The sequence below is a fragment of the Chrysochloris asiatica genome, unplaced genomic scaffold (assembly GCF_000296735.1).
Source record: "Chrysochloris asiatica unplaced genomic scaffold, ChrAsi1.0 scaffold00223, whole genome shotgun sequence".
In the NCBI taxonomy this organism is placed as follows: Eukaryota; Metazoa; Chordata; class Mammalia; order Afrosoricida; family Chrysochloridae; genus Chrysochloris; species Chrysochloris asiatica.
In genome coordinates, this window is record NW_006408741.1 from 4,890,897 (window position 1) to 4,908,526 (window position 17,630).

Genomic DNA, 17,630 nt, shown 5'->3' on the forward strand with positions numbered 1-17,630 from the left:
TGCCTCTATCTCTGGTATCACTGCTTCTCTGGATAGGGTCCCGCATTTTGCTTGGCTAGCACACATTTTTAAGTAACAGCTTAATTGAGATAGAATTTATTTATTACTACAGTTTGTTGCTTAAAAGCATGTTGTGCTCACAGATTGTGCAACCCACATCACCACAGTCAGTTTTGCAGCAGTTCATCACCCCAGAACCTTGTACATTTCATTATAATACTTTGTATTCTTGAGCTGCCCTTTAAATTTTACTGTTTAGCTTTTTTATTTCCATATTTCTTCCATTTGCTTTAGCATCTCTACCCTGGAGAGCAAATTTCAGGTGGATTTTTTTTTTTTTTAATTTTTATTGTGAATTGAGTGATCATTTACATGGAAGAACATGTTTTAACTCACCGTATCGTGTTTCGTTTCATTGCGATGGTTACTGATTACAATCCCCTCCATGCATCATCATTCAACAGTATTTGCTTCTATTCCCTCTGTTGTTGTTTTTAATGTACACAAAATTCTCAGGAATCTATAATCATTTAAACAACCAAAGGGCACATTCTGCAAGCCTGCTTCCTAGCTGCCAGCATATAGCCTTTCTCTTTCCAAGAGTCTGGAGTCCTCAGCTGCTCTGTCTCTCCATGTCCTCATCTCTGCCTCCATCTCTGGTGTCTGTCTCACATTCCCCTTGTGCTCTTCTTCCTTAATGGTCCTAGGGTCCTCTGTTTCTGGTCTGTAAGATGAACTACTGCCCTCTTTTTGTTACAAAACTTCTACCTTTGCAGTTGTGACCATCGCAATTAGTCATGATAACAGTTACTAAGTATTGAATCATGAGAATCTTATCCCCATCTCCTTTCTCATGTGAATTTTAAAAAGAATGTAAACACTCCATGTTCATGGATTAGAAGAGTTAATATTGTTTAGATGGAAACCCTAAACTGATTCCCAGGTTCAATTCCTATTAAAATCTCAGCAGCCTTTTATTGCCAAAATTGGTAAGTTACTTGTAAAATTCAAGAAGAGACAAAACTACCCTGAAAAAGGACACACTTCCTGCGTTCACAACTCACTATAAAGATTTTAGAGAGTCCTGGTGTTGTGCTGTAGGATAAGCACTAGACTGGTAACTGCAAGCTCAGCATTTCAGATCCATTGGTTGCTTCTCGGTAACCCTATGCAGAGTCTCTGTGAGTCAGAACTAACTCCATGGCACTTAGCAGCAAAGCTGTAATAAACAAACCTGGTGGTACAGTGAGTCTTGCAACACTAAAGGTATTTTGAATACCAGTCATGATGGTAGTTTCTATATAAAAGAGCCTTAAACGGAACGTTGTTTTTGAAATCAGTCCCACCACCCTTTTATTTCCAAAACTGGTAATTTATTTGTAAAGTTCAAGAAGAGCCAAAACTCTTTTTTGGTAAACAAACTCTTTTTTGGTAAACTCCTACATGTATTCCATAGTGTACACTCTGAAAAACAAAAAGGCATTACTAATAGTTAACTTCTTATAAGAAGGTAAGCAGGTAACAACAGGAATGAACACTGAGGTACTACAATATGCTGATGACACAGTTTATGCAACTTAATTGGCATTCCTTTTTGGGTAGGGTGGGTTAAACTCATTACAAAAGAAGTACTTTCAATGCATAGTGTTATATCTCTGCTGCCAATTCACAAAAATAGGCTTGCCAAGGCAGGTGAGGTGTATGAATGCTTAATTCTCACAGAATTGCAACCAAGTGCAACCATAAATAATACTGAGTAAGGTTTACTGTCTGACTGGTGGATAATACTTTTAAGGCATTCAGTTAGCTTACTCTTTGCAGTATTCTAAGCTATTCACATTGACAGTCACATTCTTTGTGGTGTTGGCTGCAGCGGAGGTATAGAACCGCTTGTTTTGGCTAAAGTATGACAGAAAGGCATTCCTTGGGTTCTACATAGAAGTAACGGTATTAACAGTCTAATGGCAATCACTGACAGGCTGCTTAATGAATGATATCTCCTTCACTCATGTGTTGGAAGCGCCCGGTGGGGAAGGGAGGGGGATAAAAAGAACCCTAAAACTATTCCAATTGACCGAGCTGGAGAAGTGGAAGCTCCTTAAGATCTAGATGGCACGTGGCTGTCATTTTATAAGGGATTTCCTTCAAGTGAAACTACTACATTAACTCCCAATTTCTCTCCAAGTGTGGAGTGGACCTTAATATCATCCAAGCTTTGTGCTGCTAACTGCAAGGTCAGCAGTTGAAACCTATTAGCTGCTTCCATAAAGATTTACAGTCTCAGAAACCTTATAAAGCTTTCTTTTTTGATGCTTCTATTAAGATTGTTTATAACTGTTGCTGTTAAGTGTCGTCAAGTCAGTTCCAACTCATAGCGACCCTGTATAGGGTTTTCAAAGAGCGGCTGGTGAGTTTGAACCACCAACCTTGTGATTCAAACAGTCCTTACATTCCGGTGCTTTATTCAACACAGTGCCACACCAGGACTAGTATATAAAAACGTAATTGAATTTTGTATGGTGATCCTATATTCCTGTAACTTTGCTGGGCTTGTTTATTAGGTCTAATAATTGTAGTGGATTCCTTAGAACTTACATACTAACATCATGTTATCTGTGAATAGAGATAGCCAGGTCTTCTTTCCAATCTGGATGCTTTTATTTTTTTCTTCCAGAGTACAAGTGGTGAAAACATCATCAGTTTTGCATTATCTGCTGGTTTTTTTTTAAATGTCTCGCATTGGAGAAGTTGTTTATATTCCTAATTTGTTAGGTTTTTTTTTAAATCACTAAAGGGTGTTGCATTTTGTCAAGTATTTTTCTGTGTCTAATGAGATGGATTCCTGGTGTGGCACTGTAGAATCTGCACTGGACTGCAAACTGCAAAGTCAGTAGTTCAAACGGACCGGCTGTTCCTTGGAAACCCTATACAGAGTCGCTGTGAGTTGGAATTGACTTGAGAGCATTTGCCTACAACAAAAACAACGAGATGATCAGGAACCCTGGTGGCACAGTGGCTGACTTTATAAAGGGGAAGGAAGAATCACCATCAGCATCAGCCCAAGGCTTAAACCCTATCAATTCCGACACCAACCACCCCTCTCACAGGCTCTACATGCTGAGCTTGATCATTCATTTCATTGGCCACACAGAGCTCACCGACCGTATTCACGATTATGAACTCTATTAGGGAAGTTGTTGTTAAGTGCTGTCGAGTCGGTTCTAACTTATAGTGACCTTGTATAGGGTTTCCAAGAAGCGGCTCGTGAATTTGAACTGCTGGCCGTGAAGCTCAAGCCTACCTTGAGGTTCAAACCGACCTTGTGGTCTAGTACATTATCCCACAGTGCCACCTCAGGACTCCTTATTAGGGAAGTAACAGGTTATAATTCAGAGACAGGAGTGATTCAGGATGCAGTCTTTTGGTCAGGAAAGCATCTTGGCTGTGCTCACAGACAGGCCTCTCCCTGGTTGGGCAAGTGTCACAAAGGTCTTTAGCTCGCTGCTGGTACATTCCCAGAGGCATACCACTGCCAATAAGGCAGAGGCATTTCCCTCTCTTGTTTCGTGTGTCAGGAAACCTCTAAACACTTTCCTCTGTAGGCTAGGAAGCCCACTGTGACATCTGGTGCTGGTCTCCTAGTTCTATTGCCATAGTTCCTTTGCCCCTCTCCTTGCCATCTCACAGCTTTCTCTCTGTCTTCTGAGTCTAGGTGATTGGAGGTTCTCAGCACCAGGGACTTGGGTCTAAAGGATGTGCCCTTCTCTTGTGCTTTTTAGCTATAGGGGGTTACCACTGTCCACCTCTGAGATGGCTGTTTTGTATGTGTGTGTGTGTTGTTTTTTACTGTTTTTATTGTGAATTGAGTGAAAGTTTACAGGGCAGATCATCAGTTTTACATTAAACAAATCATGTACATTGTTTCATTACAATGATTATAATTCCCTCCATGTACTATCAGTTAATAGTATTTCACTCTATTCATTTTAGCTCTTTAAAAAAAAAACCAACAACACTCAGGCATATGTAATAATTTACACCACCAAAGGGCACATTCTGCAAGTTTATTTCCTGGCCACCACGTCTCAGTCCCTCTCTTCCCATGAATCTAGAGTCCTCAGCTTCTCCCTCTCTCCATGTCCCCATCTTTGCCTCCATCTCTGGTGTTGCTGCATCTCTGGATAAAGTCCCACATTCCTCTTGTGCTCTTCTCCGTTGATGGTCCTAAGGTCCTCTATTCCTGGACTCTAAGATTAACTACTCCCTGGTTTTTGTTACAAAACTTCTTCACAATTGTGACAGTCGTAATTAGTCATGATACCAGTTACTCACTATTAAATCATAAGAATCTTATCCCCATCTCTTTATACCAGACTCATCTTCCCTCACACACTCTTAAACTAAACTCCCTCTTGAAACCTTGTAAGCCAGTCACTTCATGCCTTTATCACCCCCTCATTTTAGGTAGCCAATGTCTAAGTTGCCTGTCCCTGTCTGCCCTGTGTCCAGAGGGGATAGCATTGATATTTGATGTGAAGATACCTTCTCTCTCTGTTGGTATTTAGAGCTACTACCTCCATGAGTAAGGAGCTCTGGTAGTGTAGTGGTTACGAGTCAGGCTGCCAACCTCAAGGTCAGCAGTTTGAAACTACCAGCGGTTCTGTAGGAGAAAGATGAGGCTTTCTGCTCCCGTGAAGATTTGCAGCCTCGGAAACCCTGTGTAGGGTCACTATGAGTTGGAACCTACTCCACGGTACTTAATAACAACAACCACCTCCATGAGTAAAGGTCAAATTCATCAAATTGTAGCAATTCACCCTCATTTCCTTTATCAAAAATTGTTGTTTGTTTGTTTGTTTGTTTGTTTTCCCTCAAGTCAAGTTGTGATCATCACATTGAGGCTAGGTCAAATGGGTATTATCTGCAAGTTTGGGTGTTCTTGTGCTTCTCCCCACTTCATATCAGATGCTTCACTTTTAGCTCTAACCCTCCGTGGCTATGTCCTTGTCCATGGACAAGATGTCCTCTTGTCCTCAGGTGTCCCCAGGTCTCACCTTTTGTGTGCATTTTTGAAGCACCTCAATTTTTTTTTACTCTTTCAATTTTGTCAGCTAGAAGTCTGATACGGGTCTCATTGGGCAGAACTAAGGTGTGGGCAGGACTGCATTCCTTCTGGAGTCTTTAGGGGAGAATCAGTCCATAACCTGACCAAGCTTTCATGTTCTTGCCCATATTCTTTGGTTCATGGTCCCTTTTCGGTCTTCAAAGCCACGGGATGGCTCATTTTAAGAATAGTGAGATGGAAAAACAGATCGATCCCTTTAATAAGATTCTGTACCCCTTATTTGCATGGTTGTATCCCTTGCGTGCTGCTATAGGATAAGCATGGAACTGCTAATCGTGTTAAATGCAAGGCCAGCAGTTCAAACCCATCAGCTGCTCTCTGAAACCCTATGCAGGGTTGAGATGAGTCAGAATCCCCCTGATAGCACACAGCAGCAGCAACAACCTCCATAAGAATGTCATGTACCTTATTTGCTTTATTAAGTAAGTTATCCAGTCTTCCTGGTGGACCACAAACACTTCCATTGCTTTGTCCCACCCAGTCATATGGTGGGAGTTATAAGACCATGGCAAGAAGGGCCATATGAAAGCAATTCATCACACCATAGTGCACAGTGCATTTCTATGCATTTCTGTGCCCTTCACATTTTGAAAGTTGACAGGCCAGTTATTTGTAGAACAGTTCTCAGTTTGGGTTCATCTGAATGTGTTCTGGACAGGAATCCCACAGAACATGGCAATGCTATGTTCTTCTCAGGACATCATAGCAGAAGGCACACATTTGTGTCTATTTGTCCCATTACTGGTGACATTAACTTCCACCAGCTGTTGAGGTTATGTGTTGGCCAGGTTTCTCCACTGTAGTTACTGGGTTTCCCTGTGTAATTAATAAGTATCTCATGGGATGGACCTTTAAGAAAATTCCCACTAATTCTTTTTCTCTTTTTTACCAAGTAAAATGTACATGACATAAAATTCACCATTTGAAAGCATACAGTCCAGTGACTTTTAGTACATTCACAGTGTGTCACTTCCTCCTTTAATAGTCATTGATGATCCTTGCCAGAATCACTTCTCATCATTGTCAAGTGACAGATTTCTAATTCCACAACTTGTGGGTTGGTATTCCTATATAAGGAGGGGTTGTCTATTTTCTGCCTTTTATGTATATTTATTTTTGTCTTCAAGTTATGGATCCCAGTTTTATTCATCAGAAAATAGTTTTTCTCTCTTATCTTTGGTTTTTGTAATTTTACTGTGCTGATACTGGAATAAAGATGGGGCTTTCTGTTCCCACAAAGATAGACATCTGCACAAATTCAAAGAAAATCATTTGAAACTTTGAGAGTTCAAGTTCAGGTCGCTTGTGTATATAAATGAGTTATTCCTTCACATTTTATTTGCTTGTTCTTTGAGATATTTTAAAACCATGTAGGAGTCCTGGTGTTGAGCTGTGGGTTAATGCGCTGGACTGCAAAGTTGGTTTGAACTGCAAGGGTGGCTATTCAAACTCACCAGTTACTCCTTGGAAACCCTATACAGGGTCGCTGTAGGTCGGAACCAACTTGATGGCACTTAACAACAGCAACAGGTTTTTGATAGTTGTTATCAAGTTGATTGCAACTTCTGAGGTGACATGTGTGCAAAGTAGAACTGCTCCATAGCATTTTCAAAGGTATGACCTTTCAGAAGCAAATCTCTAGGCCTGTCTTCTGAGCTGCCTTAAACCCTGCACCTCAGTTTTAGCTTTATGTCCTATCTGTGAGTGCTATGATTTACAAATAGACATTGCATTTAAGACATTGGGTTATATAACTTTATAAGCTGTTTCTGACTTAGGGTAAGGTGTCATTTCAACAGTGCCATCATAAGTTGGTTCTGAAATGTGTCAGATACTTCTTTTTAAAAAATTATTGTTAGGTGCCCTTGAGTCGGTACCGATGCATAGCAACTCTATGCACAACAGAACGAAATACTGCCTAGTCCTGAGCCAACCTCACAATTGTTGCTATGTTTGAGCCACTGCTGCTGCCACTTTGCCAATCCATCTTGTGGGGGTCTTCCTTTTTTTTTTGACTCTCCATTTACCATCACTATATCCTTCTCCAGGGACTTGGTGTCCCCTAATAATATGGCCAAAGTATGAGAGGCGAAATCTGGCCATCCTGGCTTCCAAGGAGTATACTAGCTGTACTCCTTCCATGACTGGTTTGTCTGTTTGGCAGTCCTTGGTACTTTTAATATTCCTCTCCAACACCATAACTCAAATATATCAATTCTTCTACAGTCTTGCGTATTCACTGTCCAGCGTTTGCATGCATGCAAGGTTACTGAAATTACCAAGGCTTGGGTCAGGCACATCTTAGTCCTCAAACTGACAACTTTGCTCTTAAACACTTTATAGCGGTCTTGTGTAGCAGATTTCCCTAATGCAATATGTTGTTTGTTTTCTTGACTGCTGCTTCCATGAGTGTTGATGGTAGATCAGAGCAAAATGAAGTCTTAGACAACTTCAGTCTTTTCTCCATTAATCATGATGTTGTTTATTGGTCCAGTGGTGAGGATTTTTGTCTTCTTTACATTGTGGTGAAAGCCATACTGAATGAAGGCTGTGCTCTTTGTTCTTCGTCAGTAAGTATTTTAGTCCTCTTTGCTTTCAGCAAGCAAGGTTGTATCATCATTATTGGTAATTTCCAATTTTCCTAGATTCAAACTTTGTACACTCCATATTTTAATTATTAATGAATATTTACAACTGTTTCTCTTCATTTTGAGTTGCGCCCCATCAGCAAATGAAGCTCCATTCACGTTATCATGGTCAACTTTACTTTGATGAGACAGCTCTTCCCCAGTCATATTTTGAGTGCCTTCCAACCTGAGGAGCTCATCTTCTGGCATTATATCTGAAAATATTCTTCATCATGTTTCAATATTCAGTATTCTAGTGTTATCTGACAGTGTTCCACTGTTCTTCATACAGTTTTCAGTGACTATTTGGAAGTACTCTCTGTCTCCTTCTTCCTAGTCTGTCTTCATCGGGAAGCTCAGCTCAAACCTGTCCACTGTGGTTGACCCTGCTGGTATTTAAAATGCCCATCACATAGCTTCCAGCATCGCAGCAACATAGTACAACAAGCTGACAGACAGATGAGTGGTAGTTTTTATTATTAGTTTTCATTATTATTGCCTTTTATTACCAGTGTTATTATAAATCCAATCTTTGAACCTTTACAAGTAAACTTCTGAGAATGGTAACATCAGCAGATTACACACTGCAACATAGGTAGTACCTATGATGGTACTTCAAAATGCTTGTGTGGAAAAATGAAATTAAAAGATAATTAAAAATAAAAACTTTACTTTTCAACCTAAGTTCTATCAAGGTCAAGGCACTTTTATAAGTGGTATCTGCCATTTAGTCCATCCCTAAAGAGCTGAGGGTTTTGGGAATTTAACCGTGTCAATAAAGTCTTTGTTTATCATTGCTAACTAAATGGAGTCATAGTATGGTGCTGTGGGCTAATGCACTGGACGGTAAAGTCGGCTTGAACTGCAAGGTTGATGGTTCAACTTCACCAGCTGCTCCTTGGAAGAACTATACAGGGTCACTATGGGATGGAACTGATTCTGCGGCACTTAATAAGAACAAAAAAGTTGTCCTGGTGTGGCGGTGTGGGATAAGCACAGGACCTTGAAGTTCAAACTCACTAGTCACTCCTCAGAAACCCTATATAAGATCAGTATGAGTCGGAACCAACTCCACGGTAATTAACAACAGCTAAAAAAATAGGCTGCTTTTAAAGATTTTATTAAGATTGGAAAATAAAAATAAGTCAGCAGTAGCTGAATCAGGACTGTAGGATGTTTTCCCATTGAAGCTCTTGCAAATTGCCCTTGATTGATGAGTAGAATGAGAGGTGCCTTGTGGTGAAGTGTGCTGGTGAAATGTCCCCAGGCATTTTCCTGCAAAACCTTTGTTTCCCTTTCTCAAAGCATTGTCATAATAAGTTACTGTTCTTTGGCTCTGCAGAAAGTAAACAAGCAAAATGCTTGTGCATCCCAAAAAACTATTGCTAGGACCTTTGCTCTTGACTGATCTGCTTTTGCTTTTGTTTTGACTGAACCACTTCTACCTCTTGGTAGCCATTGTTTTATTGTACTTTGTCTTCAGGATTGTACAAACCCATGTTTCACCTTTTGTTATAGTTCTTCTGAAAACTACTTCAGAATCTTGATTCCACTTACTTTAAATTTCCACTGGAAGCTCTGTTCTTATTTGCAGCTTATCTGGGCTTAGTGGTTTGGACATGAAGCAGGAAGTTTTCTCAAGATTAATTTTTCAGTCTGAATTGTATAAACTGAACCAATTGAGATGCTTATGATGTTGCTTGTTTCTGCTGTTGTTAATCTTCCAATTAGGGTATGAACAAGATTGTTTCCTTGCAGTTTGATGTGGATGGTCTGCCACTGTGAGCTTCTTTTTGTCTCTTCTTGAAACAAGTTATCCATTTGTAAACTGCTGATTTCTTTGGGCATATTGTCCTCGTAAGCATTTCATAAAGCCTCTTTTTCATAAAGGAGTGGCTTTACCATTCCTTCCAGCCAAGGTTTGCCATAGATATGGTGTTTGTTCTTGATTCAGTTCTATCAGAATCCATGTTGCTCTGATACGGGTTCTTTTCAAACTCATATCTTATCCTTCTTATTACCTCAAGTAAGATCCTCCTATTCAGACGTGTTGTGACAAGTATACAAGTTTATTTGGAACAAAAAATACATATATGGATAGGAGGAAAGTTATGGAGAATTAATCCTGAGGTGCTGGACTGGCTCTGGAATGACTCCCTTCATTTTATTGCGCTCTCATGTATTGTACTCTGCAGATACTGCATTTTGTACAAATTGAAGGTCTGTGTATTGAAACCCATTTCAGTTCCAGTGTAGCCCCCCAAGATTAATTCTCCTCCCACCCATGCATGAGAAATCTAGCCATCATTGCTTTCAGTCTCCCTGGATTTGTTCAATCTCTTGACTACAAGACCACCCCCTCAGCTGCTGACTGCTATTCATCTCCGACCTTTCTGGCCTCAACCTTTAGGGGAGCCTCGCCAGCCGAATTTCCAGCTGTAGTTACAGCAGCCACCCCACCAGTTGAATTTCATGTCAGCTGACCTCACGCAAACCATACTGACCCAAACCTAGTCCTTTTAATCATCTGCCCACAGGCTAGTCACTGTCCCTGGCCCTCACCAAAGGAAATGGGAAACAGTTTGGGCTAGACAAGCATTTACATGATGGCAAACTAGGGTCATGATTAGGAATATGAACTCTGGGGCCAGATCACCAATATTCAGGTTCCAGAGTTTAGATGTTCTAGCTGTGTGACCGTGGCCAAGCTTATTATTTTTTTTCTCAGTTTCCTTTGAAATCATCGGGCCTGGCACTGCCAAGGCAACTGCATTTCCAGCCATCACATTGTTGTTGTGTTGTTGTAAAGTGCCGTTGAGTCGATTCTGACTCTTAGCAGCCCTGTATGGGTTTCCAGGGAGCAGCTGGTGAGCTTGAACTGCTGACTTTGCAGTTCAAACCTACCTTGCAGTCCAAGTTCAGCACATTAACCCACAGTGCCACACCAGGTCCCTATCAGTCAGAACTGACTGGATGGCACTTATAACAACAACTTCATAGGGGTCTGTGAAAATTGGAGACTACATGAAAAGTACCCAAAGCATAGTAAGTGCCATGTCCCCATAAGTGACTGCTGTTGTAATTAGGCACTCTTTCATTAGATTGTGGACCCAACAAAGGTTATCTCTTTTACTCATAGATATGTATATCCCAAGTATCTAAACCAAGACCTAATGTGTAGTAGTTGCTGAGTAAATGGTGTTTTGAATGAATAGTTTTATTAAGACATAGTCAGGGTTAACTAAAACACCCCCCCACCCCCCACCCCCCAAAAAACAAAACAAAACCCCCCACCACCATTGCCACTGAGTATTTCCGACTCAGTGATCTTTTAGGACAGAGTAGAACTGTTTCATAGATTTTCCAAAATTGAAAATCCTGATGGGAGTAGACAGCCTCATGTTTCACCCATGAAACTGCTGGTGAGCTCGAACGTCATTCACAGTGCCACCAGGGCCCCCGTGATGTTAACTGGTTAAGTACAAGTGAGCACATCTTTGATGTATTAAGTTGAAAGCTTAGATTTCAGAACATGGATTTATAGCTATTCCTATTGATAGGGGTCCTGGTGTGATGTTGTAGGATAAGCACTGGACTGTTAGCCACAACATTGGCCGTTCAAACTCACCAGCTGTCCGTAGAAACCATATACAGGGTCAGTATGACTTGGAACCGGCTCAATAGCACTAAACTACAAACAGCAGTTGATAGGATGGAGTCCCAGTGCGCTGTTATAAGATAGGCACTGAACTGCTAACAGCAACTTCTCGGAAGTGCTTTATAGGGTCACTATAAGTGACTGACTCGAAGCACTTAACAGCAGCAAATAGCATTGCTCTGGTCACCCAGTGGTTATGAATCAGGTTGCTAATCTCACAATCAGCAGCTCTAAACTACCAGCTGTTCTGTGGGAGAAAGATGAAGCTCTCTGCTCCCGTAAAGATTTACAGCTTCAGAAGCCCTGTACAGGGTCGCTATGGGTCGGAACCAACTCCATGGCACATGACAACAACAACAACGAGTGACCGACTCGAGGCACTTAACAGCAGCAATAGCATTGCTAGAATTGGCTCAGGTTTTCTGAGTCTTCATCAGTGATAGTGGCTGAGATAAAACCCTCGCCACCTTATTATTGTTGTAAATCTATGTACAATCTTACCACCTTTCAAGTAGGTATGGACTGATTGCTCTTGTTTTTGTAGGTCCACCTTTCACCCACCAGAGGACACCACAGAAAATGGTTTATTATGGGAAGACAACTTGTAAAGACAACTATGAACATTACATTGAGATCATAAAGTACGTGTTCAACTCTTACAAGAGAGAGTCTCCTCTCATCATCAACACGATGGGATGGGTGACAGGTGAGCTCGTGTGACAGAAAAGCAGGGACAGTCTGTGAAGACAGTCTGTGCCAGAGTTTGCTCTTGGGTCTTAGTTAATATTGCAGCCCAGTGTTGAAAGCACTCTTCCTTTACTGAGTACATCTTTGGAGATAAGTATAAACTCCTCTTGTAGGGACATGTGGTCTCCCCACAGTCTCTAACAGTGCTCACGTCGTCTCTTCCTTGCAGACAACGGGCTCTTACTTCTCATCGATCTCATCCGACTGCTCTCGCCCAGCCATGTTGTCCAGTTCAGCTCTGGCCGAAGTAAATACATGCCGAACCTCACCCCAGATTATGTGGATGACATTGATGGCTTGTACACGAAAAGCAGGCCCAAGATGAGAAATAGAGGTTTCAACCTTCCAGAAGCAGAAAATTTGGAATTTATTGACGAAGAAAGAGGGAGTCCAGTTGTGTTTTCTGGTCACAAACTGATGTGCGTTCGATCAGAGTTTACATTTAGAAAAACTCCAAGAAATAGGTAAATAAAGAGTCACCTTTTGGCTAGAGAATTATATTTCTTCAGTTTTTAAAAAGTCTTCTATTCTCTATACCTTGACAGGAGTAAGTTTTCTAAAAGTTTTCAAATCTCTGCCACAGTTCTGTATTTACAAAGGCATCAGTTACCTTCTGAACTGTTCAGACACACCTTTGGCTCCGGTTACCAGGAGCATCAACTTCAAGGACAGTCTTTGCGGGTGTGTTTTCCCATAGGAACAACAGACTCTAAGGTGGTAAACATCTTAAGAAAACAGCGCAATTCTCAATTCCCTTGTCAGTGTCATCTACACAGGGACAGATGTGCTTCAGTTGCTGCATGAGAGACACACATGTAAGGTTAGATCACTACTGACCTGACTGATTTACTTTTCAGAGAATCGCATAACAGAGTTCTTCGTGAATTGGCAGTCTTGGGTTACCTTGGCAAGCTGCAGCCCCCAGATCCAAAGTTAGTTTCTCCTATACAAGACCTGACGCCCTACCAGGTAATCTGAACTCATGTGAGAGAAATTCTCTTCATTTTGTTAAGCAGCACTTACATGCCTTCCTGTGTACCAGGTACTGTTGCGCCTTTTTCCCACCTCATCCTCAGAACAACCCTGAGATGCAGGTTCTGTAATTACCCTCATTTTCCAGATGGGGAAACTGAGATGCAGAGAAGTGAAGTGATCCTGCTGAACTGGCAGAGCAGGACTCCAAACCCAGGCAGTTTAGCTCCAGAATCCATCCTCGTAACTGTTGCTGTGCCTGGTGTGAGTGTGGTCATGTGGTGGTTGAGAATGGTCTGCCTTGTCCCAGTCAGTGATGGTGCTAGCTAGGAGGGAAACCCAGCGCTCCCTGGTACTCAATGTGCGTAGCTCAGGTCCTCACTTGTAGATTGGGGATGGTACCAGTACCTTGTAGAATGGTTGTAGAGATACAGCTAGTGTTCAGAAGAGCGCACTTAATACGTCTGACATTAGTGTTATCGTCACACCAGAGTACAAGGGGGCCTCCAAAAAGTTCGCGTAATGGAATTTAAAAATAGTAGAAAATTTCCACAAACTTTTTGGAGCCTCCTCATATTTACAACTTAGAATCCAAACTGTTGAGAATTGTTTCACCACATTGTTAGGTTTCAGGATGATGAGAGAATGAAAATAATAGTAGGTAGCAGTTCTTGAAACATTGGATCTGTGTTCTGTGTTAATTAAGCCTGTGCCAACTCATTGACTCACAATGATCTTGCTACCACTCCCATTTTACACATGATAAACCGAGGCCAACGACGTTGAGTCAGTTTGCCCAAAGTAGCATAGGAAAAGGTTGATCTGGGATTCAAGCCCAAGCGCCCTGACTGTGCAGCCCCTCCGTGGTGGAGGATTCACTGTGTGCCAGGCACTATTCAATGCTGAACATGGAATGGCTTACTTACTGGCTCCTCAGGGCAACCCCTGTGAAGTCAATGCTACTGGGGTTCCCTGCTGACAGCTGGAAACACTGTGACCCCATCAGGAGGAGCCACTTGCCTGAGGTCACACAGTCAGAGGTAGTGGCCTGAGCAGCAGGGTAGTGTCTCCTGGGCCTAATGCTGAGATAGGCTCCAGCCCCCCTAGAGAATCTTGGGTAATGCCTTTAGGGACCTTAGTTTACTGGGCCATTTATTCCCTTGGAGATACTTTGTAACTGAACCTGCAACTGATCTGCCAGTAATTTAATTTCATGGCCGTCAGTGGTTTAAAATATATTTTTGAAGCCTAAATAATTTGTGTAACAAAATATATTTTTATTCTAAAAATTTGGAACTCTCCAGAAAGTTAAGGAAGCCTTGGTGGCACAGGGTTGAAGCACTTGACAAACCAAAAGGTTGGCAGTTTGATCCCACGCAGTGACTCAGTGGAGACAGACCTGGCCATAGGTTTCCATAAAGACAGCAGCAGCCTAGCACACCCTCGGGGTCGCTCTCCTCTGTCCCATAGGGTTGGTGTGAGTCAGAGTCAGCTCAGTGACACTCTCTATCAACAGCAACCCTGAAAGGAATGTGCTAAAGGTAGTTCATTTATGTTGTGGTTGAGGAATAGTCAAATTTGCCATCATGCATTGATTTTTATGGTTTACCACAGGAAACCCCTCCCTAAATGTGCCTCCCTCTAGCTCGTTTATATGTCCATTTAAATAAGAAATTCCAAATTTATGGCTTAGATTTCTAGTGAGTGTTACTGGTACACAAGAACTGCATAAGTTCATTAGGGTCACTGCTTTAAAGCTCACCAAACACCAGTTAGTGATGGTGTTGTTTATAGGTCATTTTGGTAGTCTGCCTGGCAGACATAGCTCTAGCTTGCTGGTCCGTCTTTTGTAAGAATTATAGGTGGTCTGTCATAGATGGGGTAATGGGTTGTACACATTGACCTTCCAGGTCCCCTTCAATGCAGTTGCACTACGGATTATGCACGCAGATGTCGCCCCTACCCACATCTTGTATGCTGTGAACGCCAGCTGGGTCGGCCTCTGCAGGATCCAGGATGACGTCAGAGGCTACGTGAATGGGCCCATCTTACTGGCCCAGACTCCCCTTTGTGACTGCGTGGGGTTCGGTGAGTCAGAGTATAATGCTTACCTGTCTGTTAGTGGCATCCTGGTGTGGTGGGCTCCTGTAGCTGCTCTTTAGCTGAAGCAGCAGAGAGCTCCTCCTCCTTCTAGACTGGGGCTGGGGGTGGGGGTGCTAGAGACGAGGAACATGGCTGCTCTTCTCTTGGCCTCGCCTGCCAAGTCCTCTAAAGTCCAGAACTTGGTGCTCTTCTCACTTGAGCCCTCTTCTCTAGGCCTTCTTACCCACTGCTGGCGTGAAATCCGTCTTTAGGCTGACCATCACGTGGGACCCTTCAGCACAGTATGGTGTCTTCACTGTGGAGCTTTCCACTCAGATGTCTCACGACTTCTTAGACCTCCTCCTCGGCCCTCCCAGCCACCCACACCATCTCCTGCTGTTGTTCCCATCCCCTCTGTTCTCCTCAGAGCTCACTGGGTTGTTCTCGGCACTTCCTCTCCTGCATTCACTACATCCAACCCATTAGCAGGTCTTGTAGCTTTCTCTTCCTTTCCATGCTCACCTGAGCTGCTGGGAAACTTCCTCTCCAATTCCTCCTCACAGTCAAATGATCTGAACACAGACATGAGTGTGTTACTTCCCACTGCACGTTAGGTCCACAGTCAGCACTGCAGCACTATATCCCTGCCTCCATCATCAACCTTTTCTTCACATTGTCGTCCCTTCTCCCTGGCTCACAGAGGTCGGTTAGTGCTTGTAGGTGTCATAGAAGGGGCCTGGACCTAAGTGACCCAAAGTAGCATGATCATTGAGTAAATACATACACTTTTCTGATTGGTACAACACTGTCCTAAAACCATAAAGCAGGAATATTGGATTATCTGCTTTGTGTTCTTCAGTGATTAATTTTCTCCCTGTCTTGTGCTTGCCTCACTGAAAACTGAATTTAGAACTTTTGCCTGTAGGCCATCTTGGTTCCTCACACCTGAGCAAGGGAAAGGGGTTTGAATGCGACATTTCTTGATACTTTGCAGTTTTAAAGCAAAGTAGCAGAACTGACACTCAACCTTTAAGCACCATCCTTCAGTACTCGAGGTGGGTAGGCTTGCTGTCTCTCTGAAAGGGTGAATTTTGCACTGTGAATGTGTCGTCAAGGGATCTGCCGAGGGATTGACATGGAGAAGAGGCTTTACCACATCCTCACCCCGGTGCCCCCGCAAGAGCTGAGAAATGTGAACTGTCTGCTGATTGGAGCTGTTTCCATCCCACATTGTGTCTTCAAGAGCCAGGTGAGTGTAAGTCCAGCAGTCAGCCTCAGGAGGGCCATGTCCACAGAAGAGTAAGTGAGTGATGGAAGTAGGGGCAGGAGTCACGTGAACAGGTTACTGCTTAGGAAATAGGCACTTTGTTTTAGGGCCTGAATGTGGCATGATGGAGTGTCAGGGTGGTTGCAAAGGCCTGAGGGCATAAGTCACCTTCAGTTGGGACAAGAGCCCTGTGGTAGAGCCAGGGTCGCAGGAGTAGGTTGTATGGGAGAAGAGCGCAGAGGTTGCCTCCCTCATATTACCTTCCTAAGGATGATCCATGGGAAGGTACTGGGTTGCTGTGTATTGGCCAAGGGTATCCCAGGGATATTGGTGTGGCCCCAGAGCAAACCACAGGAGCTGCAAGTAGAGTGGGAGGCGTGGCTGTTCCTGCTTTGCCCACCTGCTTGTTTAATACACAGGAGACACATACACCCTTATGCTCTTGTTGGCATGCTTGTGGGATTGCACTGGAAGGAGGCACTATCACGTTTGCAGCTGGGCTGATTGCTTTAAGTGGGTCCTTTGCGGCTGGACAAGGGTGTAGGGGTCCTAGAAAAACCCTTATCTCTCGACTCACTGTTAACACTGTCTTCTAGGAAACAAAGAAAGCTGCAGGGCTCTGCTTGCTGGGGTTTGGCATGTTTCCATCTGTTTTCTTTGTTCTGTTTCAGCGTGGGCCTGAAGGAATGATACCTTACATCACAACAGATTATAATTTTAGCCTTCCTGGAGCACGAGACAAAGTTGGAGCAAGAGACTCTGAGCAAACCGATGAGGAGAAAAAATACCTGAGATCCAAACTGTTTAGAAAAATTAACCTGTATTAATGTTTTTACTATTGCAAGACATTTGTCTACCAGAAAGCTTGATTTATTTTTCTCAGATGTAACATCAACTGACTTGGTAGTGTTTTATGGAAACAAATGGAACACTTTTCTAGCAAACAGTATTTGTATATAATTCATGAATATGGTTAATAGTAGGTGTTTTCATGTTTCTCTCATTTTAAAGCTACACAGTGGAGACCTTTGTCTCCGTCTTCTACGTGGTCAGTTATATTTCTTTTTATCCTATTTGTAGCAGCAGAGAAAGTGCACTATTAAAACAATCTGTTTTGTTCAAAACCTCTTCAAGGTACTGGTAGTTGAACTC

The 17,630-nt window shown here is 42.6% G+C and overlaps 1 protein-coding gene across 1 annotated transcript in view; it reads left to right on the forward strand.

The window, feature by feature from the left end:
- NOL9 (nucleolar protein 9) overlaps window positions 1-17,305 on the forward strand; it is a 46,121-nt gene extending 28,816 nt beyond the window's left edge. The window contains exons 7-12 of the mRNA XM_006873124.1: window positions 11,955-12,116; window positions 12,327-12,621; window positions 13,015-13,126; window positions 15,040-15,217; window positions 16,327-16,460; window positions 17,150-17,305. Coding sequence (XP_006873186.1) covers window positions 11,955-12,116; window positions 12,327-12,621; window positions 13,015-13,126; window positions 15,040-15,217; window positions 16,327-16,460; window positions 17,150-17,305 — 1,037 coding nt within the window. The remainder of the gene's footprint in view (window positions 1-11,954; window positions 12,117-12,326; window positions 12,622-13,014; window positions 13,127-15,039; window positions 15,218-16,326; window positions 16,461-17,149) is intronic.
- Window positions 17,306-17,630: the final 325 nt, after the last annotated feature.